Raw genomic sequence first — 27,670 nt, forward strand, 5'->3', positions numbered from 1 at the left:
TGTGTGTGTGACTTTTGGGCTCTTTATGCGGACACTTGGCGATTTTATTGTCAAGTTATAATTGGTAATTGATGCCGATACCCAAACTGATTGTGTTATGATACACAAAGTTTGCTCAATGGGCTGATTGCCGGGGATTGAAGCGACTGCAAATGGTTTTTGATTGATTTACCCACGCGGGGTAAGCTGCGATAACTTGGGGCTTTATATAAAATTTAGTGGGTCTGCGGCGGGCTTTCCTCAACTTGAACTCGGTTCTGCGTGCTTAAGAAAGTTTTCCAAATTTAAGTAATTGTCTCGCAATACACTAATAGTAGGTAACCCTTTCTATGATTAAGGATTTACAAGAAGTAAAATTTAGTCATACTCAAAAAACATATGATATATATTTTAAAATTTGTAACATACATTTATATGATTTAAAACAAAAGTTTTTTGAGTATTTACTTTATTTTATGCAATTACAATTTATCTATGCTGCAAGCTGTGGGCTCTGGTGCGTATACTTAATATTTTGAATAAATGCTTTTGAGCCGCTTTACTTATATATTTTATATTTAAAACTTAAATTTTCTTTAAAATATTTTACTCAAATAAATTGTATTATAAGACCAACTAAAGTTAAGAATTTTAATATAGAGCTCAAATTAAAGATTTTTAAAATGAATTTAGTTATTTGAAAATTGTAATTAAATCTAATATTTGGTTCTTATTCCTTGGCCTTCAGACGGTTTTAAATATTTTTTAGTGCATCATAAAAATATTATCGCTTAGCACGCCAAAATGCACTAAAATTGTTCGGTTTTCAAGTTCATGCATAAATTAGCAGTAGACCGTCGATGCGTATACTTAATTTTTGCCGCCAGCACAAATTTCCTGGTTTTGAAATCCCAATTCTTTGCATCCTAATTCTCTCACTTTAATTTTTAATGACCACTTTTTTGAAGCCACTCAATCTTGCAACACTTATTGTCGCTTCACACGCTCGCTGTGGTTGTTCTTGTTGTTGCTGGTGGTGCAGTTGCCACAATTGTTGTTGTTGTTGTTATTGTTGCTGTGGGCGGTGTGGTATGGGTTACTATCCCGCACCCAACGCGAAGACCGAAAAGAACCCAACACCAGAGCTTTACATAACTCACTCGCTCACTCACTCACTGCAAAAAATGGAAACATTGGGTTGAGCGTTAAGAATTCAAAACACAAATACACATTTCAATTCGCACATTGCAATTTCCACGCGATTTTCAATCATTTTCCAACACATTAGATTAGCCCCTCAATGGGTTGGCACTTTTGGATTTCAATCCGATACCGTTTCCTTGCGAATATCATATATATATATTATATATATCGAGGGCGGTGTGAAGTCGATATTACTACGCTGGCTTATTGTTTGGCCCGTCCGCTCTGGTGACGAGTTTTCTCCGCTTCCGCAGTGCTGTTGAATTGCAAACCCGACCCGAACTGAGACCTCAACTGACCAAGTTTTCCTTTTCATGCAGTTTGGCACGCATTTTCGATTCGGAAAAGCGGAAAAGCAGGATGACGAAGCGCGGCGAACACCGAAAAGTCTCTGGTGCGCCGCTTGCTTTTCGATGTCGCCTCCTATTTTCCGTTCGGAGCCAAAGCTCACCGCCGGCTCTCTCCGAAGCTCCTCGAATTGGGCAGCTTTCCGAGTGCCCCAAAGCTCCACAGCTGATTGCCGCCAGTGCATGCGGCATTTGGCCCCCCTCAGCCCCGCTGCTCCCTCTGTGGCTCCCAGTCATCCTTCGTCCGTAAAAACAGCTGATGCCCGAGGGTCAGCCTCCGTGTCGATGGAGACGTGGCGGCAAGTGACGTAATCCTTTGCGGATGCACGCCGCACAGTGGGATGGATGTGCATTCTAGCATTCAAAAGTGATGGGATGGGTATTTAAGATATTTTAAAGACCAAGGATACAATACAATAAAAAAAAAATATTTAAATAGCTTGTAAAAAATACAACAAATATGTTAAAAATATATTTAAATAAGAAAATAGTTTGTTTTTACATAATAAAAATTAACTTCATAACAAACACAATTACTTAAATAAACAAAAAATAAATTAAATAAAATTACGCATACGCCCCATAGGCCACATAGAACTTCCCATTGGCATTTAACTCAAACGGCTTAGTTATTATTTGAAATATTAATTTTATTTTTAAATTGCAATTACAATCTGTTGTTGTTTGCTTGTCTGTTCACGGTTTGTTTTTATGCTAAGTGGTATTTTATTTGTATTTATATATATTTCACACATTTTCTTGCAAACAATATCAATAATTCTTTTAACCTAATAACAGATGCCATTTTGTTTGGTTTTTTTTTTTTTTGTTTGTTTGGTTTTGTTGTTTCCCTTACACTTGTTGGTTCTAATATTTATCTCTTGTATGGTTCGATCTCGGCCTGGCTGCGATTCATCCACCTCAGACGCGATTCCTTAAGCTTAAAATTAAATTACAAAATACAATCATTCAACTTATATCCGAAGATACAAAACAAAGCGCACAATGCAGTATTTAACTTAGCCGTAATCACTTGCAGAACTAATTACAATATTACAATATTATGTTGAAACGCAGGGGAAAACGAAAACAACAACGTAAAAAGCGTAGTACAATACACAACATTACCCTCTAAATGTATTTTAATAAGTATGCGAATCGTTTATTTTGTAATGAGTAATAAACATTCTCCATTGCACTGCATTTGCATCTGAAGTAAAGCGCTTGCTTTGGTGTATAATGCGTGTATATGTATATATATATCGGGGTGTATATATATACTATAGATAGAAATATGTATACGTTGCATATAAAATTATCTCGGCGCAAATATTCGCTGCTCATTGCACAGTGCGAAGCAGTTAAAATGAGTTAGTTGGGTTTGGTGGTGATTATGTTTTTGAGAAGAGCGCGAAAGATTGGTTGATCATCTAGTATAGGCGTCAGTTAAGGTAAAAAGGTAGGCGTGGCATAATGCAGCATTGAGTATTAGGTGTTTGGATTGGAGTCCTTATAAAGCAATTATCGTTATACTTTTCCTCGTAGCCGCGATTGGAGTTTAGTTTGCAGAGCGTTTAGTAATGCTTACGTGTAGTGTTATTACGTTTTAGTATCGAGTGAAAAATATGATCTTTACATTTCTTATGGTACAATTGTGGTGATGAAATGTAACTTGTATTAAATGCGCTTGTATGTAAATACATATATATGGATGTACGAATGCAGGTGAGGCATATAGATGTATACTTCGTATATGTTGGGTATGCTGGTAGGACTTTGTTCTTGTATATGAAAGTAAATACAGAATATGATCGAGGTGTATATGATATATGCATGTATAAATATATGAATGCCATCTCTTCAAGTCGGTGAGCTTAATTTTGAATGTATGTTCAGCTTAAATGCGTTTCTTCTTGAGTATTTTCCATATGATGAGCGATAAATGATGTATCGTAGTTAATGCTAGAAAGTAATTTCATTTCAATATTATTGCATGATTCTTGTTTGAGTTCGTTCTCGTGTGTGTTTTTTTTCTCAAGTACTGATTCAATACTCTTAAATAGGTATGTTTAATATTTATTATGTTTTACGCGACCTTAACTCGGTTTATCATTAAGCATTTATTAACTTGTCGTATTTTGTCGTTAAATATTTGTTCTAATCACGTTTTAGTATCGCTTCATACTCCCCATCTGACTATTTTGATATTGCTGTCATACACAGTTTCAGTATAGATCTATATCCTTTTACACGTTACATACAATATTCAGTTTTTCCCTTACATTCTTATCCAGTAGATTCCACAAATTGCTGAGGTGCTTCTAAATTGTTGTTAGCTTTAAGTGGATAAATGGACGGTTTTTTGTTTGGATTTCATTAGCTTTATGTCGATTTCTTAAGTCTTTTAGTTTCAAATCATCGTATGCGTTATAAAAAGAACTCTGATTGGCTTGGGTGCTACAAAAGAATCTATAAACTATGAAAACCACTCAAAAGTAAGGTAGGGAAGGATTCAATGTGATTGTTTGTGGGTTTGCCATGCGAAACACGTCTTACACTGAGAGAAAGACTATAGTAGGTCGTCGACAGCATGCGATTTGTGCATTCTTGGACAGCTTTTTTGCTCTACTTGTTTTTCAATAAAAAATATACCACCTCCAATTGAATTTCTCTCCTAGGTTTTCATTTGTCTCTGATGCAACCCAGCAATTTGTACAATCCCCGATCCATTCTATACATAGATATATATTTCGTCCCAATCGATTTATACAAGTATCGGTTAAGAAAGCTTTATTTCATGCCCATGCAAAATATATTGTTTCTGGTATTTAATGTCGTTACTGTAATGTGCTGTATATGTTTTATTAGGGCATGTGCTGTGCCGTTTTAGTAATTCGGTGTCTTATATACATTATATATTTTGGTTTTCCTTCTTTCCTGTCAATATCTGTTGAGTTTATCTACCGCACAACACTCTTTTGATCGTCATATATGCATGTCTGAAGTTCGAAAGTTGACGCGTTTTGTTTAGTATTTTGTTATTAGGAAAAATAGTTTGCTTTTTACTTCCTGCTTCGTCGGTTTTTGTTTTAATGGCTAGCAAAATAGTTATATCGATTTGGTTTGTTAGAAAAAACAGCAACGCTAAGGTAATGCAAAAGTTTTTTTGTTTTTTGTTTTATTTCTTTTACTTTAGTTAGTATTTAAAGATCAGTGCATTTGCGTAATATCCTTCTTTATACACTCTATACAAATCGTCGGCGAATTTTCTTGAGTAGCATTCCTCATTTGCGTAGCTAAATACGAGGCCTAGTCTAGGTAAAGAAAATGACTAGAATAACTGGTTCGACTTAGGCTAGTGCTAACTTGATTTTTTTGTATATTTTTACACGGTGTTTTTATTTGCAAGCTTTTTAGGCGCGGCGGCAACAATGTCCCTCAAAAGAACACATACAAAAAGTCAATAAAAAATTTAACAATTAATAGAAAATCAAGTTCGATAAAAGCTAGAGCAGCTAGCAAAGTTCTGTTCATTCGTTCGGCTTTCAAAAGTTCAGATTCAGATTCGTTTTACATATGTATGCTAGTTCATATTAATTCCACTATTATTGCTTTGGTATATTATTCGGATTTTCGTGTGTGTTTGTTTACTTAGTTTGAAGATCTCTGGCTGATGGTACTCTAGAATAAATACTGTTTGAGTGGCTGATTCGTTCGCTAGTTGGTTTACAATATCTGTTCGCGTTTCTCGCTCACTAGTGCCATATCGAAACAAATGTCCTGGAGAAAAATGTAACTAAATCAGAGAAATAATTCTCATGCGATTGCACTACCGGACATCGTTGTCGCCTGACGCTCACTCTGCAGCTCGCGGTTGCGTTCGTGCTCAGCGGTCTCAGAGCTGAAAAATAAATGGAAACAATTAATATATTTTTTATATATTAATAATTAATTAATAATAATGTAAAATAATTTATGTAGCTCCAAAAATATATATTTCCTTTAAGCCTGAAAAATGTGTGCTTTTAGGAGAAAGTTCTTTTAGCATATCCACTATTTTCAAATTTTAAGTTAGTTTATATTTATATTATATTTGATTGATAAAGAAAAATGTACTAGAATACTATTATATACTGCACTTTTATATATACTACTATATATATAAATATATACTATATCTATATATACTACTATTTTTCTCTATACTTATACTATTTCACATATTTATCCTTAGTCAAATCACCTAAATCCATAAAAAATATTTTCGGAACTATACAATATTATAGTTTGCTCTTAAAGTGCGAGCTGCTTACTTGGATCGCACTGCAATGGGACTTCCGGGAATGTCAACTGGATTGGCATTATTGTTGTTTGTGGTCGAGGCCCGACGTCCATTGCCCGACTTGTACGAGAATATGGAATCGTTCTCCATATCGTTTTCAATCTAAATACAACTCAGTTAGTTTCACGATCTTGGGAATTGCTGTATAGAAGGGAACTCACCACCTGTCGCTTGTACGATAGTCTCTCGCTGGACACCGATCCGCAGGAGGAGCTCTCCGAGACGGCCTGGGTCACGCTGGTCACCGTTGGCGGACTACTGGGACCCGGGAATCGCTTGGAACACACCTGGGATTGGATGTGCTCACAAATGCGCCGAAAACGTCGAATGTTACCTGTATAAGCAAGCAATTCAATAAGACTGTATACATTGATTAGTAACAACGTATTGATTACCTGATAGCAGCGTAAATGTCAAAGCAAACAGCATATCCGCTATGTCACCTTGTTTGCAAATAGCACTGATGTCAACCTGAAATTAGTCTTATACCATTAGATCATTGAATTCCTGCTGATGGTTTTTAAACTTACCTGGAACTTAACGTGGCGCTGGAACATGACAGGTCCATTGCCATTCCGCTTGTACTCCACCCGAAACGAAGTGGGCGACACCACACTATGCGATAGTTCGGCCATCTATAGGAAAGAAATATTCGAAGTTAAAATGATAACGAGTCCCAAAAGATATAGCTACTTACGGATAAAAATGCGTGTATCAAATGCGCCTTAACCGTGGCAATGGGCTTGCCCTTGACCAAAATAGTAAAGGTTTCATCCTTCTCGGTTGTTATGAGATTTCCAAACCAGGAGCGCTTTGTAAGCTCTGGCGAAGATTCGGGCGTCAAGTGCACCTCATCGGCAGAAACTGTGAAAAGTTATTAAAGCAAAAGTTATTGTAATTTTTCATTTTAATTTGGTTACAACACCTACCCTGCATTTTTCTGCGATGGAACCGCGGACTGCCCAAGAAACTGTTTTTGATGTTTGTCAGTCGCGTCTTCCACAACTGACCACCAGGTGTATTGCAAGGAGATCCGGGCATTCCCGGACTGCTGTTGTTCATCATGGGCGAGCCGTTGGGATTTACAACTGTAAGTGAGAATTGTAAAGATTATTTCAGAACATCCTTTTATACAGAAATCATGATATTAGTTATCTAACCGATGTGTTTTATGATTAATTAGCTATGTTCAAGCACATGTTTTTGATAAATATATGAATTAAGCTCATTTGGTTCTTGAAAATACTAAAATAGCCGTCACAGATCGGTATAGAAAGTACATGAAACAAGATCATTTATATTCTTGCTTAAATCTGATCTTGTTTCTGTATTGGTTTGCTATTTTTCAAGGGATCTACGGGGCATGCACACACCACTATTCGAATCTGGATCGTGGAACATACTAATGGCAATGGTCGGACCTGAGTTGGCACGGTGGTGCACCGACGGCGAGGCGGAAGTGGATCCGCTCGAGTTGCCGCCCGGACTACCCGGCGGTATGCCGCACTCGCCTCGATCCCTCGGCGATCCTCCGCCGCGCTCCTGACGCAGTGAATCCCTCCGCTCGATTCGCGGCTCCCGCACCACCACCACATCACCCTCGATGCTCTTCTGCGAACTGTGCGACGGTGTCCGGCTTACGGAGGAGTGGTGTCCGGAACGATCTCGATCACCGTACGTGGAGTGCCGGGTGCCCGCCGCCGGAGAAGATGGTCGGGATATGGCATTCGCCTGCTGCTGTGCCGAACTCATCGGAGAGTTGCAGCGCGTGGGACTGTGATATGAGGAGCTCCGCACCGACGAGGAAACTGTTGTCGGCGATCGGCGTTGGTGGTTCCGGGTGCTGCTGTACGACCGGAAACTGAAAGAAAAGAATAAATAAGTTAGTCCGCTATTTGAGGAATTCAATTTGATTTAAGTTGCTCACTTAAAGGCCTGTCGTCTTGGCGTGAGCGGTGAACCTTCCGAAATCTGCCCATAGCTGGGTGCATTGGTGCCATTGATGCGACAGGTGTCCAGCCGCTTACGCGGCGGATCCACTGCGTCCAGTTCGCTGCGGGACTTTTGCGCAATCTCATCATCATCCTCCAGCGCAGGTCGTCTTCGTTTGCGCTCGAGCAACAGGAAATATATAACCTTCTCCGTATTGTGACTGTTATGTAAAACATTAAAGTTAGATGAAATTCGCAATAAAGTATTCATTCAAATCCACCTTGAACTGAGCAGCTCCTGGATGAGTTTCTCCTTCTCCTTGAAACAGCCCAGCGAGCAAATCGCGTTCAACACATCCGGATCCACCGCGGTGGCTGTGGGAATAACGTGTGTCTGCACCACCTCCATCATCGGCAGCTCCAGCTCCAGCTCCCCCTTGCCGCCAGCTGTGACCCACGGATGGCGGTTGATTTCAGCCAGCTGGACGCGGTCGGAAATGAAGCAAGAACGAGTTGAGGGAAGGAAGTGCAAAAGGGGTGGGTAAAATAGCTGGCAACGTGGTGACCCAAAAACCAACCAACGCTTGGTGGGGTGGCTTTCAAAATGACTCACCACCCACACTCGAAAAAATAAACACGCAACAGGCTAGTGTACTTCAATTAGCTTTAAAAATGTATGTAGTACATTAAATTGATTTTAAAGTGAAAATTATTAATTTACAAAGTTGAAACCGTTTTCAATATTATTTTTTCAATTTCTGATATAAAATTAAAATAGTTAGAAAAGGTTAAAGCAAATAGCTTCAATCATAAAATATAATAATCATAAGCAAATATTTATTATTTTTTTAAGTGCTCTTAGCAAGACACCAAGTTTTGGGAATTGACATTGTCGGATCAGATCACCACTGACTGCATTTCGGGTGTGAATGTGTCGGGGATGACTCACCGTGAGCCGCCGGTCCGGATTGACCTCAATCATGCCGCGCAGCAGACTCTGGCAGTCCGGCGGCACAAAGTGCGGTATGTGAAAGACGCCCCGCTTGACTTTCTCCAGCAGCTGGCGCAAGTTGTCGTCGTCGAAGGGCAACGCACCCACCAGGAGGGCGTAGAGGATGACCCCACAGGACCAGACATCCGCCTTGCGGCCATCGTACTTCTCGCCCTGGAAAAATGATAATAGTGTGGGGGGAAATGCGAAATCAGAAATTGAGACATTTCCAAGACGAGCATTTGTTTGTTTGTTTGGATATTCGGTTTATGTTTGCTTTCAGCTTGATTATTTTGAAATTCGATTGGCCTTTGTGCGTGGCCCCAAATCGTTATCCTTTTTTTTTCATCGAACCGCATTCGTATGGGATTGCCATAATCCCCAACCGAATGCTTACTAATTTAAAAAGTTTTCTATTTAATGACGGACAGAGGGGGTGGTCCGTTCAACTCGTTGACGTCCATTGACGTGTCCATCAAATGCCAAGTTTGCCCCACTCCGACGAATCGTGGTTTTCCTAGGGGACGGTTATTGACTTTGCAGGTAAATGGGACAATGACTCGTAGTTTGTTGCCCACTACAATGTGTAATTGTGTAGCACGATTGTAAATAGCTGGCCACGTAGTTACCCCTTAATGCGATATATTTAAGACTTGCCGCACGAAGGAGTGTTATTTTTTAATGATTTTAAAAATATTTTATCGGATTTATTTGTGCCCCACTGAGTACAAGTTAGTCAGCCTTTTACCGTACAATCTTTTAAAAGTCTATTAAAATTCTAACTTTATTTTGAAGAAGTAGTCTTTTATTCCGATGAGGAATGAATCGCTCTCATGACTCCAAACCCACCCATAACTCATAAACACTTTCCAATTACAGCTAGTCTCGAAACTCCAATTTGTAAGATTATAACTCTGGTGTACGCTCGATTACCCAAACCAAGTTTTGGCTTTGCAGCTCTGCTTGTTCCAGCCACAACCCCTGCCACCTTCCAAAGATTGATAAACGACCACTTATGTGATTGAGTACATGGGCTTTCCACGCAATTTTCCCCTACAAATTGTCAAGGTTTTTGCCTGCCAGTGCAGATTTGGTTAGCAGTCATCAATTAGACGTTGGAAAGGAACTTCACCCAATCCCCTCAGTGCTTTGACTGTTGAATATTTATAAAAGAATATACTCGTATGTGTGCAGATAAGCTAAACATCACGTAGCAAGCCAGATTTATAACCCAGCCAGAGTATATGATAAGACCGAACGAGGAGATATTTTAAAATTCCCCTTATGAATTTATTACGGGTGCAGAAGCTATAAAGATTCGCCAGAAGCTGCAGTAGCTCCGCTCGAAGGATATGATGCAGGGTACACTAAGAAAATTGTGAAATTACTATCTATTCTTTCTTAAGGCTGCAGAAGGTTTCTAAGGACGAAAAATTCTTAATAAATACCTAAGAAACAATTCAGAAGTTACTTTAGGAGCAAAGTAAATTGCCAGCTTGGTTTCAATTTTAAACGTTGTGTAGCAATAAATGAAAGTGATTCCCCAAATTGAAGGATGCTGAAAAGTAAAATAACTGACGTTTAACTAGCAATAAAATGTTTCTTTTGGGGAAACCAGAAAGACCTCGTTTATCCTTGACGGAAAATCGAACGCTTTAAGGGGCGACTCGCAACTTTTTGCTGGGTGTAGAGAACGCAGTGCATCCCGAGATGGGAAATCATATGCGCACATGACGTGCATTTGCATAGAAGGGAGCTGACGAAATTTGCATAGGAAAGCGACTCCAGGAGCCGCCTCCTCCAACTTTCTGCACAGTTGAAGCCACCGCTGCTGCATCTGAAAATGTGCTAAAAAGTTCGCCTTGATTGACGTTTATGCGTTTGCCGCACTCGTGCGGATTGGGGATTGGGAGATGCTAGTGGCTGCCTGGTTGGGCAATCTTTTGGCCATTTTTCACTGCGAGACTTACCCGTATGACCTCTGGACACGCGTAGTGTGGGCTGCCGCAGGAGGTCTCCAACATGCTGCCAGCCGGCTGCAGGGAAGCCATTCCAAAGTCCGCTATCTTAATGTTATTCTTCTCGTCCAGCAGCAGATTCTCCGGCTTCAAGTCGCGATGGCTGAAATGCAGAATAAATCCAATATTGATTGAAGTTCTGGGAGGGGAGCTTTCAACAGGGACATACCAAATCGAATGCGAGTGGCAGAAATCCAGGGCGGAGATGATTTGCCTGAAGAACTTGCGCGCCTCCTTCGGCGTCAGTCGACCCTTCTTCACCAGGTAATCGAAGAGCTCTCCGCCGGATACATGCTCCAATATCAAATACAAATACTTCTTGTTCTCGTACACATCGCTCAGGCCAAGGACGTGTGGATGATCGATTAGTTTCATTATGGCGATTTCACGTTCAACCTTTGCGTGGAGAGGAGAGCAGAGGAGAGTGGAGCACACAAGCGATTTTAATCGACTTATCGACAATGTTGCCAGGTTCCTCGTAAATCCCCACACCCACACTCGCAGAAAAAATAAACCAATCAAATCAATAATAATAAAAAAGCAATATTTAAAAATGGATTTTACTTAATAATTATAATAATAATAAGCAATAATAATGTAATAGTATATATTATTAAAAAAATCAATTTCAATCTTATTAATCGTATTTTAATCTTATTATAATCTATTAAAAACTCATAACTCTTCATATCCCTCTTTAAGTCGTGCTTTATTTCTTCAAGTATTTTTGAAAAGTGCACTTATCCTTAGAATGCATTCAAAGTGCCTGGTGCTTGGCCGACCATAATAGCCCATTGTTGTCCTCCGAATGGCGTCCGATTTCTCATTGCGTGTCCCGACCAGCTGGCCCTACACCATGGACACCACACGCAATCATCGGCGGTTCTTTATCCTCATTTGCACCCTCGACCTCACCTTGCATTTCGATTGTGCTACATGTCTGAGCTTTTCTCAACCCCCCAAACCGAAAACTCCACCCCCAAAAGTGGAGGGCAGTCAATTTTGTTTTACTTTGTTGTCGCACGCACTAATTTGTCCCATGTCCTTTCAGTGTCCTACAAAAAAGTGCACCACATTTTCGGTAGATATGGCATAGTAGATATAGTTGTGGGTGGTGGTTCTATTATGACAGCAGAGAAAAGATAAATAGTTGAGCTTTACTCTGACTTTTATTGGAAGCGAATGAATGGCGGCGAGTCTCTGGGAATGAATGAAATCTATTTAGAGTGTTTGACACGCATTACAATGGACGTGGTGCGTTCTGGAGTATGGCAGAAAATCGATTAAGGAATAAATGAATATTTACCACAGATAATTTGGTGTGTTTTTGTATGATAATTGATATTTATGTAGGAGAAGCTCTCTTGATTAAAAACTTAAGGTACAAAAGATTAAAGTCCCACTAAAGAGGAACAGCATACTTTTGACTTTCCCTGACTTTGGCACACTGAAGCCGCCAGTCTGTTAAATCCCCGAAAGCATTTCCCCTTTTCCCTATCATGTCATATAAGACCAAAAGTTCAAATGGCTGTAAGTTTGACTGCAACGCTACATCCCTTCATACAGCCCAAAAAAAAAAAAAAACACGTAACAATTCCATGGAGCAGGGCAATAAAACAACGAACCACAAAACAAATTTTATTGTCACAGTTTTTTATGACCCGTACGCCAAAAGAAGACAAACAAGAAAAAATACAAAAAACAAAAAAAAAAAAGGAAAAGAAAACGAAAAACAAAATCATAAACAGTGGGAAGTTTTCATCGAGTCGTGACCTTCGACCCCGCAAAAGTACTCACCTTCATTAGCACCGATTCGCTGAGTTTCTCGCGATTGATTATTTTAATCGCAACCTTCTTGCCAATCACACAATGCACGCCCAACTTGACGAGACCTGCGAAAGAATAAGAATATAAGAATAAGTTTGAAATCGTAATTGCAATTACTTTTTCGAGAATTGCAGATATTCCTAAGTGGTTTCTGAGTGGAAGGGGGTAAATCCATTAGTATGGCTAATTACGTGAACTTTATGAGTGACTAAACTACAATTTAATGGCAATTATTGTTTTACTGCGCTAAAGAGATTTGATAAATATTTAACTAATAGAATTGTTATATTATCTATCGGTTGCATTGCATCAATTTAATATAATTAAATGCCTTTAATGATTTTTGAACAGTTTTATTACCGCGCGCTGTTAAATTTCAGAAATTAGAGCCAATTTGATTTCATTGAATTATTATTATTATATCAGATATGATGAATTTCGAATAAGTTGCTTTAGGGTAACAAATACATAGTTATAGCAGACTCAAGTGCAATTACAGTAAATAAGTCTCGAGTGAATAGCCACTTCGCCTGGCAAATGCAATGATACCACCACCACCCACTTAGTTACTCGTAAAAGGAAAGAGTTTTCCTGCACTTACCCGTTTGACCCTTGCCGAGGGTTTTCTCCAGGCGATAGGGCCCCACAAATTGGCAATTCTCCGCCGTGACATTGTTCTCCTTCTGCATTTTGCTGGCCGTCGCTTCGACTTCGTCCTGCGTCCTGCGTCCTTTCGTCCTGCGCCCTGCGTCCTTGGCGCCCGCTGCTTGGGGCTCCTGGGTGTTAGCTGTTAGCTGTTTGCGGCTGGCAGCGTCAGCTGACTCCTGGCCATGTACTCCTGTGCTCCACCTGGCCCCACTCGCCTCCTCGCCGCCTTGCCCCCTTGCCACGCCTACCAACTTTGTTGTCGCATAGCTGCAAGTGAGTATGGGTATTGGTATGGGTGTGTGAGGTCCTTTAATTACTTTTGTTCGACAAAAGTTTTATTGCGATTGTTAAGAATTCCTTTTTGCAGTTTGCAAATGATGCAGCGTTTAATTAACTTTTGCCTATAATTGTACTGCTACTTCCACATGACTTCATCACAAAATACTGCCTGCAATGGAAGAGGGAAAGAGATGGTGAGACGGTGAGAGAGAGCGAGACAGAGAGAAGGACTAAGGTCAATGTGATTACCAATGAATATTTATGTTCCCCCTTGGCCAAACTGAATTTTTAATTGAAATAAATGGAAACTAACTATGTTGCCGTATAACTACGTTCGTGACGTTGTGTGTATTTTAGTTAGTCAGGTGTTCTAATTAAAACCCTCCAGCTGTGCTTGTGTGTTTGCTTCTCCTCTTGGCCATTTCAGGAGCGAATTTATGACCTCGACAGCTTCCTGCGAACAGGAAAAGCATCACAAACACACACACGCACACATAATCAGGTGAGAAGCACATATATTTTAGTGTCTGTTGGTGGTTCATTTAAATTTCGTAATAATCTCAACTCTTTGAAGTGTTTCGTTTTCAATTACTTGGCCATTAAGTTTAATTAAAGGTGCACATTCTGTTTCTAGTAAATGTACGTGTGGTAAAGGGATTATTACTTTGGTAATTATGAGAAAGCCGAAACAGAAGGAATTTTAGATTGTTCAAACCTAATGGATTGTTTAACTGATATTAATCTATTAAGCAGCTCAAAATATAATCAGTATCTATATAATATTGCGATTTTCTGTCATTTTTCATGCTAGAATAAATAAAACTATTAAAATATTATAGATAATTATCTCTATGATTATTGAAATGCAAATGCAATTTAATAAAATTACATACTGATATTAAATTATATTACCCAAAATAGCTCAATTGCATGTTGTTACCAAACTCAATTAATAAAATACAATGTTGATTTACGAGTTCCACCAAATTAACCCTTTAGTGCGAACTCATTAAGGGCAACTTTGTAGCCATTTTTAAGGGTCAAGAAGGGCTGACAAAGAGGTAGAAATAATTTCTGGGAATTTTCCTAGCAACTTCTTCGGCAATTCTCACTTTTCAATCTGCTGCTGGCCGTGAAGTGAAACGAAATCGTTTAAAAATTTCATTAGAAGAGCACTAAAAACACCCATAGAAGCAACAACAATTGCTCAACGGGGCGTGTTGGCATAAAAAGCGAGCATAAAACTTGGCCAACGCCGACTGCCTGCAAGATGGCCAAGAACAAAGGCCAGCCAAAGATAGAAAGCCAAGGGATTCGCTCTAAAGCACTGGACGTAGGGTGGTGAGGGGGCGGGGCAGGTAAGCATTATATTCAGATGCTGACGCAGTCGCTGATAATTCTACGAGATGACGTTGAAGTGCCAAGTCCTGGGACGGGTTTGAATGAGACGCCAAACTGACAGGACGATGGATGCTTACGCGCTCAAATTGAAAAATAAGTGCACATCAAAATGGAACAGTGCGCAAATGTGGATACACAGAGAGGAATATACATAAGATTTGCTAGATGTAAGATGATCTACTTTTGCTTTGATATCATCGACATTACGTTGGAATGCGAATTACAACCAATTCGAAATAGTTACACTAACTCATACAGGATTCTTCGAATTTGCTATTCAAAACGTAGAATTTGTAGATTTTTTAGAGTTACTATTTTATAAATATTATTCTTAAACAATAATCCATAACCTTGATTTTTAGGATCTACATATATAGCACTTTGACACGTTTAAGACATTTTTTATTTCATAATCTTCGTTTTCAGAAACTAAACTGTCTTTTTTTTCACTGAACCTGAAGAGGAGTTCATGGGTGTGAAGGGTGCGGTTCTGGTTTGCCCCTAACATTAAGGTTAAACGGGCAGCAGATGGTGGCTTTTACGCAGGAAGCGCAGGAAGGAAGGATGCTAACAAGCCTACCGCCAAGCCCTTTCCCTTCCGCCCGAAACAATGGGAAACTTTCACTGGCACTAGCACCAGCACCAGCATATCCCCTTACACACGCACACCCCGCCATCCTAACATCCTTCCCACCCTGCGCCCCTCACCCTGCTGTTCCGCTAACCTAATTTGAAAAATGCGCTAAAAGTTGAGAACTGACATTGTTTGGCAAGTGCCAACAGAAAAAAAAAGCGTCAAGATAAAGCCAAATTGAAGCCACGAATGGTGGATACTTCGCATAACTTAAAGTTTTCATTTGCATGTACTTTGGCGATTTTATCGCTCGGCAGGAATTTCCATTCCGCGTGATGTAGGTAGCTATTTTCCAAGGCAGTTTTATTTGGTAAAATAAAATCATTTTCCTATCATCGAAGCGTAGGAAATATAAGTGATTTTGAATCAATAATTCTTGTGGCTTGATAGCATGACGTGGATTTTAAATTCCTTATGCTTCTCCGAAAAGTATGCTATGATTTTTACATTTCACGGTTATGATGAAAAGCGTCCCATCAAAGGAAACCTAATGAAATAAACCAAGTGCTTGCCCATATAGGCGCACCAAGTATAAAAGGGGCGTGGCTGCCAACTGCCAACAAACAAGTCATCGTCCTGGGTCGCCTTTTTCAGTTTTTCTGAAGCTTTCGCACTTGGGGCTGCGGCAAAATGTCTACACAGGGTTTTATATATAAACATACCATTTTATTTATATATATATATATATATATATATATATATATATGTATGTCTGTATGGATCTGAATAAGTTTGCGGTTGTGTGCGTGCAATAAAAATCATAAGCAAAACGTTTAGAGCATTTGGCGTTGATTTTGGCCTAGCCACGGGAAATTTATGCTTTTAGGTCGTGGCAACTAGGAGAAATTCACAAGGCAAAAAAGAAAGCGGAACGGTAAGGGGAAGGGGAAGGGGAAGAGCAAAAGCCGGTTATTGAGGCAGGAAGATGAAAATGGAGCCGAGCATTATTGATGTAGGCCCAAAAGGAACAGGGGATCTGACCAACTTTTATGGCTCCATGCCCCAATAAAATGCCATCAACCATAATTAAGCGATTTGCAAACAATGCACAGCCATATAAAGGCAGTGAATAGTGCTGAGATATATCGAAGCTGGTGATGGCTTGATTTCGCATAAATTACTTAATGGCAAACATAAGGAAAGTGAGACAATGTGTGTTGCAATCGATCGATGCTCGAGCGAAATTAGCAAAATACTTTGAAAGCTAGTCATAATTAAAGATATTCGGCATTTATGCCACATAAATAGCCAAATATATGGGATTGTGTGTTTAATCTAAATACTTTAATATACCTAACCTTTTTACAGAATTTTAAAACTAACTAAACAATCGTACAGAATAAAGTTTTTGTTTTAGAAATCTATTATCATTAGGGCTACTCATTAACATATGAATTAACAATCAAAGTAATTTCTGCAACCAATTAAACTTTTCTACTCACATTTCATAGGCCAAAATACAAGCCCCAATTACCAATTGTAAATCCCCCAACACCAGACTTTTCTAGTTTTCCCCGAATTTACATCTTATTAATGTTCACTCAACGGTTTCAAAAACAATTAACAAGCTGAGCCTCAAAACGCAGCTGTCAGATGCTGCCCATTTTCCATGTTCATTAGCCATCTCGCACAATTAACCCCGAGGGGGCACGAGCACCGGAAAATAAGGAGTTTTCCGTAGGCAAATGTGTTATCTAACCAGCAGCAAGATGGAATACAAAAAAGCAAGCAGAAATGACTTTGATTTCTCTGGCGAGCCCCATCCACATTTGCATACATCTGGCTGAGAGCTCGAGGGCTAAATTGCCTTTTGCAGCCGAGCCATGGCAAGACCCCAAAGTTTAACCAACTTTATTTCGGCTGGCAGGGGTGGTGGTGGTGCCATCTAAGAGCCAGAAAAACTCAATTTCAAAAACGACAGTCAATAAACGCACCCAGCTCACACGCACATTTCAGAGAGGGTCTGAAAAATTCACTGGAGCAGTATGCCAGGCAGCCAACGTGGCGTATGAGTGTTTTGGTTTCGCCCTCAACCCGGCGTTTTTAAAGTGCAATCAATAAAATGCTTTTGAGTTGTGAAAATTGTGCGTAAGTGGCTTTTCATCATGGGGCACCCCCTTCTGACAAGAGTTTGGTGAGAAGGCGAATTGAGAAAATTCTGAAACAGCAGCAGAAACCAAATGAGGAACAGCAAAAGGGCGTTGCTGCCAAGAGCATAACGAGAACTTGTGCACAGTGAAGAAGGGTTTGAAAAAATGGGAAAATCTATAGCAACATTATACATAATCTCGTCAACTTGAATTATTAAATATACTAATCTGCATTAATTGCAGATTATATAAGAATATTTACTGTCCTCAAATTTATGATGATGATTAATGATGAACGATGATCATAATGAATTCCATGCCGTTTGTAAAGATATCCTTCCATACTTCACTTCGTTTTTATGTGAGTGACTAAATCTATAACCCTTTGCCCACTGTGCCACTTAGAGCCTTCGTGGTGATGGCTCCTCAACACGATTTCTCGTTGAATGCCTGTTATTGCATCCGTTCCTGTTTGTGATGTTGCCCCGACACCATGTTTAATCAGAATCAGACACCGTCAGGAGCAGAGGTGATGGCGGCGCAGGATATGGGGAAACATGACTGCAACAGCTGGCTCCACATTCATCAACTAATTGCAATTATGTGGAAAATTAAAATCAATATTTAACTAACTTCCGCCCCTCGGGTGCTTCAACCGACGGCTGTGTTGTCATTTGACACTGCCATTTAACATTGATTTCCACATTTCATGTCGGATCGCTTCTGCTGTGTCAGCAGCAGCAAAATATATTTTGTTTTCCGATAATTTCTCGATTGAATTCCTTAAATAATTGAATTGCATAAAAGCATGCAACCAAAAAAGGGTAATGCTAAATTAAATATCTGGGAAATGAATGCTAAAAACACTTTTTTGCTAATCTGACTGTCTAAATGTCAATTCGACATTCAAAGAATTTAATTATAAAATAAAATCAGAAGCAATGAACGTATTCGTTCTGCATTTCAGATGTATAAAGAAAATGAAAGATTTTATTATCACTTTTAAATCTTAAATTATAATTTAGGTGTATTTATTTTTATTGACTTATTGCTTAAAGTGAAACAATGCAATCAATCCAACTACCAAAAATTCTAAGGTAAAAGAATGTCAACATGTTTCAACGACAATGGAGCTCCTTCCATTCCATTAGATGTCTTTCAAGACCTAAACAAACTAGCTTAAGTTTGTCAATTAATCATTTATAGAGAAAATCAATCAGAATATTCAATGAATTTGTCACATTGTTAGAATAGCCGCCACAAGTTGGTAAATACTTTTCTTCTTGGAAAACAAACAAGTTTCCGGGAAAATCAACTGCTTGCACGTAGAAAACAAAAACAGAGCCAATAAACCAAAAGACAAAGGCCTTTTCAAGCCGAATACGCCAACTTAAAGCTCGATTATCAGTGGAATGAAAATGAGTAATGAAACCGCCTCTCTTTTCATTATTAAATAATGACCAGCATGGTGGGGGTGATGTTAAGCAGCTTACTTGCAAATCGGGGGTAATAAACCGCTTAACTCAACACGCAAAATGCAAAAGCAGCAAGCCAGATGAAAAAAAACCTTTAACCTGGCCCCAGTCAACTGTTCAAAAACCCGCAGTTAGCTCAACAGCAAAAATTCGATTAAAAGCAACCAAAAACTAACACAGCTGCCGGAGGAGAAGGCGGCTCCTAGTTGAGGCTCCAGGACCTGGACCGGCACAAATTAACTCGATTCGATAGGGCCAAAAAGCCAAAGGCATCCACAGCAGCTGTTCCTGTTCACAGCAACAGGAACAAACAGCAAACAGGCACAGAGAAATAAAAAGGGGAGCCTCAAAAAAGAAAAAAATACTCTTAATATCCGACTAACTAAATCACAGAATAAATCTAGCTTAAAAAGGTACATCTTTTAGTTGATATTAAGAATTAAGAAGTAGATTTTAACAATCTATATCTTGTAATTGTCATTTTCTCTAAGTGAACGCTGTTCGTTGCCAGTTTTGCTCATCTTTTTGCGAAACCAGCATCGAATCAGGTTTGTATTTGCCTACTACGGAGTGTCCACCTCTCGTCCTCGAAATTTGCCAGTTTATTTGCCCTGCCTTTTGGCAGGACGATTTCGATTACCACACACACACACACACACCACTGACTAACCTGGCCGGAAACTAAAAAGATGAAATGATTAAGGTCGCAATTAGATGGCTAACATCCGCACTGAACTCCAGCCTCACCGTTTTCAATCCACCGAGCGGCGAAAAAAATTCAATTATTTCTTGGAAAAAAAAAGAATGCAAAGCCAGCCAAATAAAATGCAAACGCGAAAAATTGGGGAAAACTGAAAATTGGCATCGGTATAAAAGAGAATAGTGAATGGAATAGCTGGAAATGGCAGAGACTATGAAAAAACTCAATTAAAAACGAAGTCCAAAAACGCTGCATAGTAGATTGTTCAATTCAATCAAGGAAGATTGCTATGGATAAGGATGAAGTGGTTAAACGGAGTTTAAGTCCAAGGATATCCCATATTTTTGGTTCAAATTCTCTGCAGTTTTAAAGCCCTAAATTATCCATTGAAATAGAATAAATATACAAAAAAGAATCACTGATTATTCTCGAATTACCAAAAGATGATGACTCATCAGTGGTTCACATAAAACAATTCATTTTATATTGATTGAAGACCCACAGAAGCAACGTCCATGTGTCTTCCTCCCTTATTCCGATCACATTTAAAGGAAACTCCCCCACAAAGTGTTTTTCTTACAAAATATGGAAATCAAGTTTAGTTGTACAAATAATCCACAACAGGAAAAAAGAGCAACAAAACGTAAACCAAACAAAAACAATCTGAAAGAACAGGGCGAAAAACAAGCAGGGCATTTTTCAATTTTTCGCGTCAGGCAGTCACCCCATCACGGATACCTCGGATATCCCCCATCACCTTGCCCGTGGGGCAAACAATCCGGACTCCTGAATCCACAATCCGGGAAACAAGATCTCAGGACATGAGCACGGACTTGGCAAAGCCCGCATTTGTTTGCCAAAGCCACGGGCTCTCGCCAGCCATCACCTCCAGCTGCTCCAATGCTCCAATGCTCCACTGCTCCGCTCCCAGCCCGCTTAGAATTCAATTAAGGAGTGCGAGAAGCAGGAGGAGCAGGAGCTGTAAGGACACTCGAAGAAAATAGGTCAGAGTATCCGTAATATTCGGATATTGCCCATATTAGTTGGCAAATAAATCTGTTGGTTTTCAATCAACAAACATCAACAAACAAATTAGCTCACAGATATATTCGGAATTTATTTAAAAATTTATAATTTTACATTACTAAGTTTTAAATTCATATAGTACTGAATAAAATTTTATTTAAATAAAATTTAATAAAAAGATAAGATTCCCTTGATATCTAAAAAAGTTAATTTGGCAGCTAGTGCAGTTTTTGAAGCAACTTCTAAACTAAAACTTTTTTTGAGTGATTGCGCTGCTTTTCTAAAAAAAAAAGAACGAGAAACGCGTATATTTTGTGGTTTTGCCACCGCACTTAATTCAATTCTCATTTACTCAGTTATGCATGCGTGATGCCGGCGCCACGCCCTGCAGCCGCCCCTTTTGGCCAAGGATGCTGGCCTGGCCAATTTGCGATTCCCAGCCTCTCGTTATTTTGTTGCCTTGGCACAATTTTTTTTCCTTTTTCACCGCGCAGGACGAACGTGTTTACGCCTTTCGCCACTTTGACGTTTTAATTCGCCGTCACTTCGGTTGGGTGTGTTTAATGCAATTTCTTGGCGGGATTGACGGCTTCCAACTGGCCCATCTGGCGGCCGGAATTGCACTTCAGATGCGGCCTAATTGGCGACAGTCTACAAAACTTTTCAATTAGAATTTAATGATGTTAGGGCCAAGTGCCCGTGGGCAGATAAAAACATTGTTGCATAAAACTGAGAAAATTGCACTTGTCGCTGCGGTGGGTGAAATTATTTTGCCAATTATAACTGCAATTTTTGCACAAATGGAAATCCCCTGACAGACAACTGAAATATGCAAATGAAATTTATGACTCGACATTCCTCGAGGCAAAGAGTGCAAACTGTGAAATACAATTCTCGTGTTGCATACTTTTTGGTCGGAAAAAAAGGGGCTACAAAAAACCTCAAAACTACAATGAGGCACGAACAGGCCTTTAATGGCAGGCTTAAGGTTTAAAGTACAAATAAACGGATATTCGGCTCCTTTTGCTGTCAAGGATTTTGCATTCCGGTGTTGGATTTTGTGTCACATTTGTGTAACGTGTATTTCTCTCTTTCCTTCCCTTTGCACTTTTTTGGCAGCCTGAGCCATCGCATTAGGGCTAAGCAGATGGCTCGAACCCGAGCCGACTGATGGAGTCTCTGATGTAAGCCCAGTTCTGTATAATTGATGACATCCGAGCGGGACCGCACAAGCAGGTCAAGGCAGGTGGCTGGGGGCTCATCCAAGGCCAGTTGGGCACCACGTCTTGCAGGTAAGTGAGCCCCTAAATTGCCCACTCTTAATTTCGCTGGGAATAACCCTTTGAAGTTTAGCAGTTGAATGATGGGGAAGTTTCCAAGAAGGATAGCTTTGAATCATTATCTTCCAAAGATATTGCATATTTTAAGAAGATATTCAAATTAAATAATGAGATCAAATCTTTCACTCTTTCGAGTTTTTAAACTATTCCCTCTTGTAACCTTCGAATTACTGCAGAAAGAGTCAAATAACACTTTCTAAGTTGCTTACCAAATAAACGCCTAAAATGTAATATATCCGATAAGATATAAAAGTAAATGTAATTATCTTTTGCTGAGGCTAGCACACTAGACTTGCCCTTGATGCGGTAAACTATTTCGCAGCTCGCAGATAACCAATTTCACACCAATGCCAGATAGAATTCCCTTCGGTTAGTCCTGACGAAAAAAAATCGATTTCGTGGCCATTGGATGGGGATGGCTTTAGCTCAGCTCCACCGCTCATTCTGGCTCCGCTCGTGCAGGCAATAAAGCGTTCCCAGGACCCATAATATTTGCCTAAACAAATGTTTCGGTTCCTGCATCGGAAAACCCTTTCAGCGGATACTGGCTAAACCTATGACAACAACTAGAAAAACAAACAGACAAACAGAAATTTATGCGGTCGGTCGCATAAACAAATTTCAACTTTAAAACAAGTCGAGCAAAAATTGCAAGCTGGCGCAAGCTGAATAGCCAATTCGATTTTGCCATATGCAATGTAAATCCTCCACGGATTTAAGCTGGGAGGACGTAGGGACATGCGGCACATGTTCCAGGCTCAAAAGATGAAGGGAAAAATGTGGAAGAAACGGGGAAAAAAACGTTTGCATATGCTTTAATCAAAGGCAGTGACGTACGGGAATGTGGTTCATTCTTAAAAACGTTGCCAGGATTCCGGAGAGGGTTATCGCTGGTTTGGGGCTGCGGGGGCTTGGGTCTTCGAGAGAGGGCTTCCTCCAGCAACGGAACTGTTGACAAAGCCATGCGGGTAGCTGTTCACCAAGGATTGCCAATGGACATTTGTGTTTGTCCGCTGGCAAGTCCAGCGCACGCGCAAGGGTTAATCCGGAGAGAGCGGAGAGAGCTTCGCCACTCTTTCTCTGCTCTGCCGCCCTTTCTGCGGCTTACACGCCCCACTGGGTGGTTGTTGTGCTCTCGGCAGGGTTGCTTTTGACATTCTGTTCGCCATGTGCCCCACTGTAAGACAGCTGTGCACTGGGAAAAACTTTTATGAGTTGAGAGAAATGGAGGTTAAGTTGTGGCACAATTCTAAAGAAAATATTTGGATTATCGAATACGATTTATTTTATATCTATTCACACAATTTGTCTTTTGTAATTAGCAAATACTATATTCAAACCATAGATTCTTGTACATTCAAACAAACAGTATGCTATTACTTCAATTTTTTGCCAACAACGTGAATTTCTTAATTTCTTCCTTAATCAAAGCAAGTACATAAACTCATTTCTTGCAGTGCACCCTCCCCGCGGCCCCATTTTGCACCCAACAACCCCTCGTTTCTTGGTTGCCGCTTATAGCTTTTTAATTGCAAATAGGAACTGTTAACATTTTTGTTTACGTTTATTAAACTAATTGGATGAGGCAATGCCGCTGCATAGTTTACATCCTGGTTACCTGGCCTTTGTTGGGGATTTTCGGGCTGCAGAAACGAGCGCCCACAGTTAGAGGACTCCCGACTTTGTCTACAGTGGTAATCCCCCGGGTCTTTAAGGCGTCTACGTGTCTGCAACGGCAGCATCGCAGGATGCTTCCAGCCAGGACATTGTCGCCTGCCGATTGTCGCATGTTTTATTCAGTTCTGCGATGTTCTCCTCATCGCCGCCATCAGGTTGTAAATATTGAACAACACCAACAACAGCGGCGGGGGAACAACAACCGAGGACAGAAATCCACCGGAAGCCAAAATGGTGCTCATATTTTAAGATGCTGCATTTTTGATCTGACGCGACAGTTTCTCTTATTGCCCAAGACGAAGGACACCTTAATTGTTGGCTGCGAAAAGGATGAAAGCCAAAGTGCTTTTCTAGCTTAAGTTGCAAGAACCCCTGGGACATGTCATTGGGTTTGAAAAAGAAATGGAAAAGGAAACAAAAATAGAAATATAAAAAATAAAGGAAAGAAATTGTAATAAAAATGGAGATAGAAATTGAGTTAGAAAAAGAGATGGCAGCCCAGATAGGAAAGGCTGAAATTATACGAAAGCCACTGGAGCTTAACATTTGGCATTTCTATCGATAAGCCAACTTGTCCGTAAGATGTATGAAGGATTTTCCTGGTCGTGCGTTTGATTGATAAAAAGTTTGACTCAAATGCCTGGTGAAAAGTTAGCAAGTTGTGAGCGCAAAGTTCCAAAGAATATGTCATAAGCAAGTTACATGAAATGTAGCACAAATGTTGCATTACAGAAGATTTGACATTTACTTTGGTCTGACAGTTGCGAAATTACCAACAATAATTTACTTCGAATAAATGCTTTTCCAAGCGAAACAATATTTGGTACCTTACAACATACATATATTGTGTTCTACTCGTTTTTCGTGAAACTTATTCTAATTCAATAAAAAGTAGATCCCATTCCTTTTAGCCTTACTCCCTAAAAACAATGTTCTGCCATTTATCGACTTTTCATTGTTGCATGGATTTATTATTATTATTTTTTTTTTTTGTACGCCCGAGAGTAGAGTAGTTCATTAGGACAGTGCAATGTGGACAACAACATTTTGAGGGTTGAACTTGGCTATAAATACGAAACTATAATGCTCCCAAAAGAAACTAAGCTGACAAAAACAGACAACAAGACAGGGGATCATGGCTTGGGGTTGAAAATGGAAATGTTTATGAACTCACGTTCCTTAGTATTTCTGGATAGGTCTGCGGTGACGTCATTGCCGCAGAAATATGATTGCAATTTATCGGGGATACTTGGTCGTAGGTACACAAAAGCATGACATCAATCAATTTCGAGTATTTATCATCATCTTAACTCGGCAATCCGCCGCCTCGTTTGTATATCAATATTTTGAGCGAAGACAATTTGATAACGAAGACGTTTAGCCATTTGCAGGGCCAACTTCTTCAGGCCCACAAGTGTCTCCTTCATTTTTCGAACCGCCCCCATATCGCCCCACCCCCAGTACTTGCCCCTTGATTAATGCCCTTACTGTCAGGGCAAACACCTCAAGTGGCCATTGAGGCCCGGCTCCTCTGCCACCTTTCTCGAAGCGCGCAGGTGAGCAGCACTCGTAAAACTCAAAAGCCACATCCGCCCGCCATATTAAATTCTGCAATTCAACTTCGTTTTCGTGCAGAAACAAAAAAACTGTCTATAAATACTGTTAAATGAGTGAGTTGAAGACTCCTGCGTACAAGGACACTGAAAAAAAGAGATAGCATCTCAGGCAGAGTGCATCCTAAAATTATAAGGTTAAATATTTACCCACTTGTTCTTTAGTCATCGCGTATTCTTATATTAAACTAAAATTAAATTATGTTTAATTGAAAAAATCCTAAAATATGAAAACTTGATTTTTTTCTTTAAACCCTTTTTCTCTATGTGTGTGTAGCCATACGTAGTTGCGGTTGCTTGTGGTTTCCCCCTGAAATAATTGTGGGTGTATGGGTGTTTGTGTGTGGGGACGCACGGATGGATGGTTCGATGTTGTTTCCGAGTTGTTTTTGGTTGAAAATCGATAGAAACAAAAAATCCATAAAAACAAAACAGTAAGAAACGGAAAAAATGTGAAAAATGCATAACATCGTTGGAAAATATGTGGTCTCTGTATGCCAAGTATAGAAACTACGTGAATCCGACTACAGAACACTCTAAAAAAAATGTGGCGCTTAAACATTTAGCCACTCTTTATAACCAATGCTCAAAAACGCATTAAAATTTTATAATTGCATTAGACGGATGGATTTGCAAGCACAAACTTAGCACCTCACGTTGTCTGGGACACAGAATCCTTTGAATACTTAATTTTTTACCAATAAATGTAAAATATAACAAGTTTTTGGAAAGGTTCAACTGAAATCTGGAATTTGTATTTTATTATAAAATATAAAAGTTTAGAACGAAAATGATATCCTTTAGACCTGGTTTGGTGCCCAACAATCCCCTCAAACAAATCGGTAGCAATATGGCAAGAATGGAAACCTGCTATGGATAATGTATGGGCTCTACGTACCAACTATTTCCGCTCGGGTGTAAAATTTCAGAGGCTTTCGGCCTTATACAAATCACTTCCGGGATGAAGCGTTCACGTTGTTGCACCCAGAGTGCACACATACAGACACTCGCTGCCGCTCACACACACACTGACAGCTGGCCACGAGACACCAACACACGGCCACAATCGCCTACACCTACGCAGACACAAACACACTCACTCGCGAAGAAAAGGAAGAGGAGCTGCAACTTCTACTTTTCCTTTGTATTTGATAAAAAACCACTTTTCGTTTATTTCGTTGGGCCGCTCCTTAATTATATAATTTTGTTTCACTTAATGCACTTTACGATTTAACGCAATTGGCGCACATTCGTCGCATGATTTGCATAAACATTTTACTGATTTTTCCCACAGCACACACACACACGAGCGCCTTCTGTGACGTACGCACTATCGCACACACACAGGCGTACTTATTTTCTCCTTATTTTTTTTTGTTGCCTATAATCGCGCTGCCGTTTACAGTTGGAAATTGTGCTCCAACTAAAGTAGTGCTTGTCCGTTCTTTTTTGGCCACGGCAAACGTTGTCTACAAACTGAATGATTTTATGGAGCGAGGCTTGTGAAAAGCCGCGCTCTGCTGTATAACTGTAAAAGCGTGCCGTGCCAAAAGGAAGAGAGCGCTCTCTGAGAGAAAGCACTATAAGCCGTATTGTTGTTGTTGCTGCCGCCGTGGTGGTAGTTTCGCGACCACAGGGTGACTCCGGCACGTAGCGTTTACCCTGTGGAAGAGACAACATGCGCAAGGCACAGTGGGCCAATTCCAGTCGGAGTCCAATTTGAATTTCAAAATCTTTTGAAATTTGCAATGCATGCTACTAAATTTGTATCCAGTCGAGAAGCTCTACGAAAGTGGAAAGGGTAATAAAAAACCATAACCCGACAGTGCTTTAAATGCAGCTAAAACTTTAATTTGATTTATATTAGATATGTATCGTATTTTCTATTTTTTTCTTTGCAATACCTTGCATTTGTGTATCCATTTCGTTCATTTGAAAATTCCCTCCGATTGCTATCGATTAAAATCGCTTTCCACTTTTCCGATACACAAACCGGAAAACGGGAAAAGCGCTTGTGTCCAAATAAGGAAAAGCTAGCTTCCTATATTACCGCCATAGATTTAAAAAGGTGTAACATAAATAATTAAAGTTTTATGAGAAAAATGAAGCCTCCCTTAACTTTAATAGCATTATTAAATTCCATTTTGGC

The 27,670-nt window shown here is 39.8% G+C and overlaps 2 protein-coding genes across 31 annotated transcripts in view; both read right to left on the reverse strand.

Moving 5' to 3' along the window:
• The window catches only part of LOC117140423 (glutamate-gated chloride channel), a 50,100-nt gene extending 48,502 nt beyond the window's left edge, over positions 1–1,598 (reverse strand). For 4 of the 29 annotated variants that reach the window (XM_033303323.1, XM_033303317.1, XM_033303318.1 and 1 more), the window contains exon 1: positions 1,482–1,585. The gene's annotated coding sequence lies outside the window, so the exon portion shown is untranslated. The other 25 variants (XM_033303335.1, XM_033303334.1, XM_033303332.1 and 22 more) reach the window with 14 other exon arrangements.
• A 730-nt stretch (positions 1,599–2,328) lies between these two features.
• Positions 2,329–27,012, reverse strand: LOC117140417 (serine/threonine-protein kinase BRSK2). Of its 2 annotated transcripts, none has more exons than XM_033303290.1 (16): positions 26,420–27,012; positions 13,240–13,734; positions 12,609–12,703; positions 10,981–11,207; positions 10,764–10,914; positions 8,752–8,967; positions 8,084–8,283; positions 7,799–8,023; positions 7,245–7,732; positions 6,801–6,959; positions 6,569–6,735; positions 6,402–6,506; positions 6,267–6,342; positions 6,033–6,205; positions 5,843–5,973; positions 2,329–5,430 (listed from the first exon to the last, which is right to left on the reverse strand). In XM_033303290.1, exons 2-16 carry the CDS (start codon positions 13,325–13,327, stop codon positions 5,346–5,348), a joined length of 2,586 nt encoding a protein of 861 aa, XP_033159181.1. In that variant the 5' UTR covers positions 13,328–13,734; positions 26,420–27,012; the 3' UTR covers positions 2,329–5,345. The 2 variants fall into 2 exon arrangements, with proteins under 2 accessions (XP_033159181.1, XP_033159182.1); XM_033303291.1 differs by having other exon boundaries at positions 7,293–7,732; positions 26,420–27,011.
• Between the last annotated feature and the right edge of the window lie 658 nt (positions 27,013–27,670).

The sequence above is a fragment of the Drosophila mauritiana genome, chromosome 3L, assembly GCF_004382145.1.
Source record: "Drosophila mauritiana strain mau12 chromosome 3L, ASM438214v1, whole genome shotgun sequence".
Classification (NCBI taxonomy): Eukaryota; Metazoa; Arthropoda; class Insecta; order Diptera; family Drosophilidae; genus Drosophila; species Drosophila mauritiana.

What these genes read in the sequence shown, in the direction of transcription:
- LOC117140417 (XM_033303290.1), bottom strand. Translation starts at nt 13,327, where the DNA reads ATGCAGAAGGAGAACAATGTCACGGCGGAGAATTGCCAATTTGTGGGG. An exon ending in CAGGAGCTGCTCAGTTCAAG is followed by an intron (nt 8,024 to 8,083) that starts GTGGATTTGAAT and finishes TTTACATAACAG; the next exon opens with TCACAATACGGAGAAGGTTA. An exon ending in CGATCCAGATTCGAATAGTG is followed by an intron (nt 6,960 to 7,244) that starts GTGTGTGCATGC and finishes TCTCACTTACAG; the next exon opens with TTGTAAATCCCAACGGCTCG.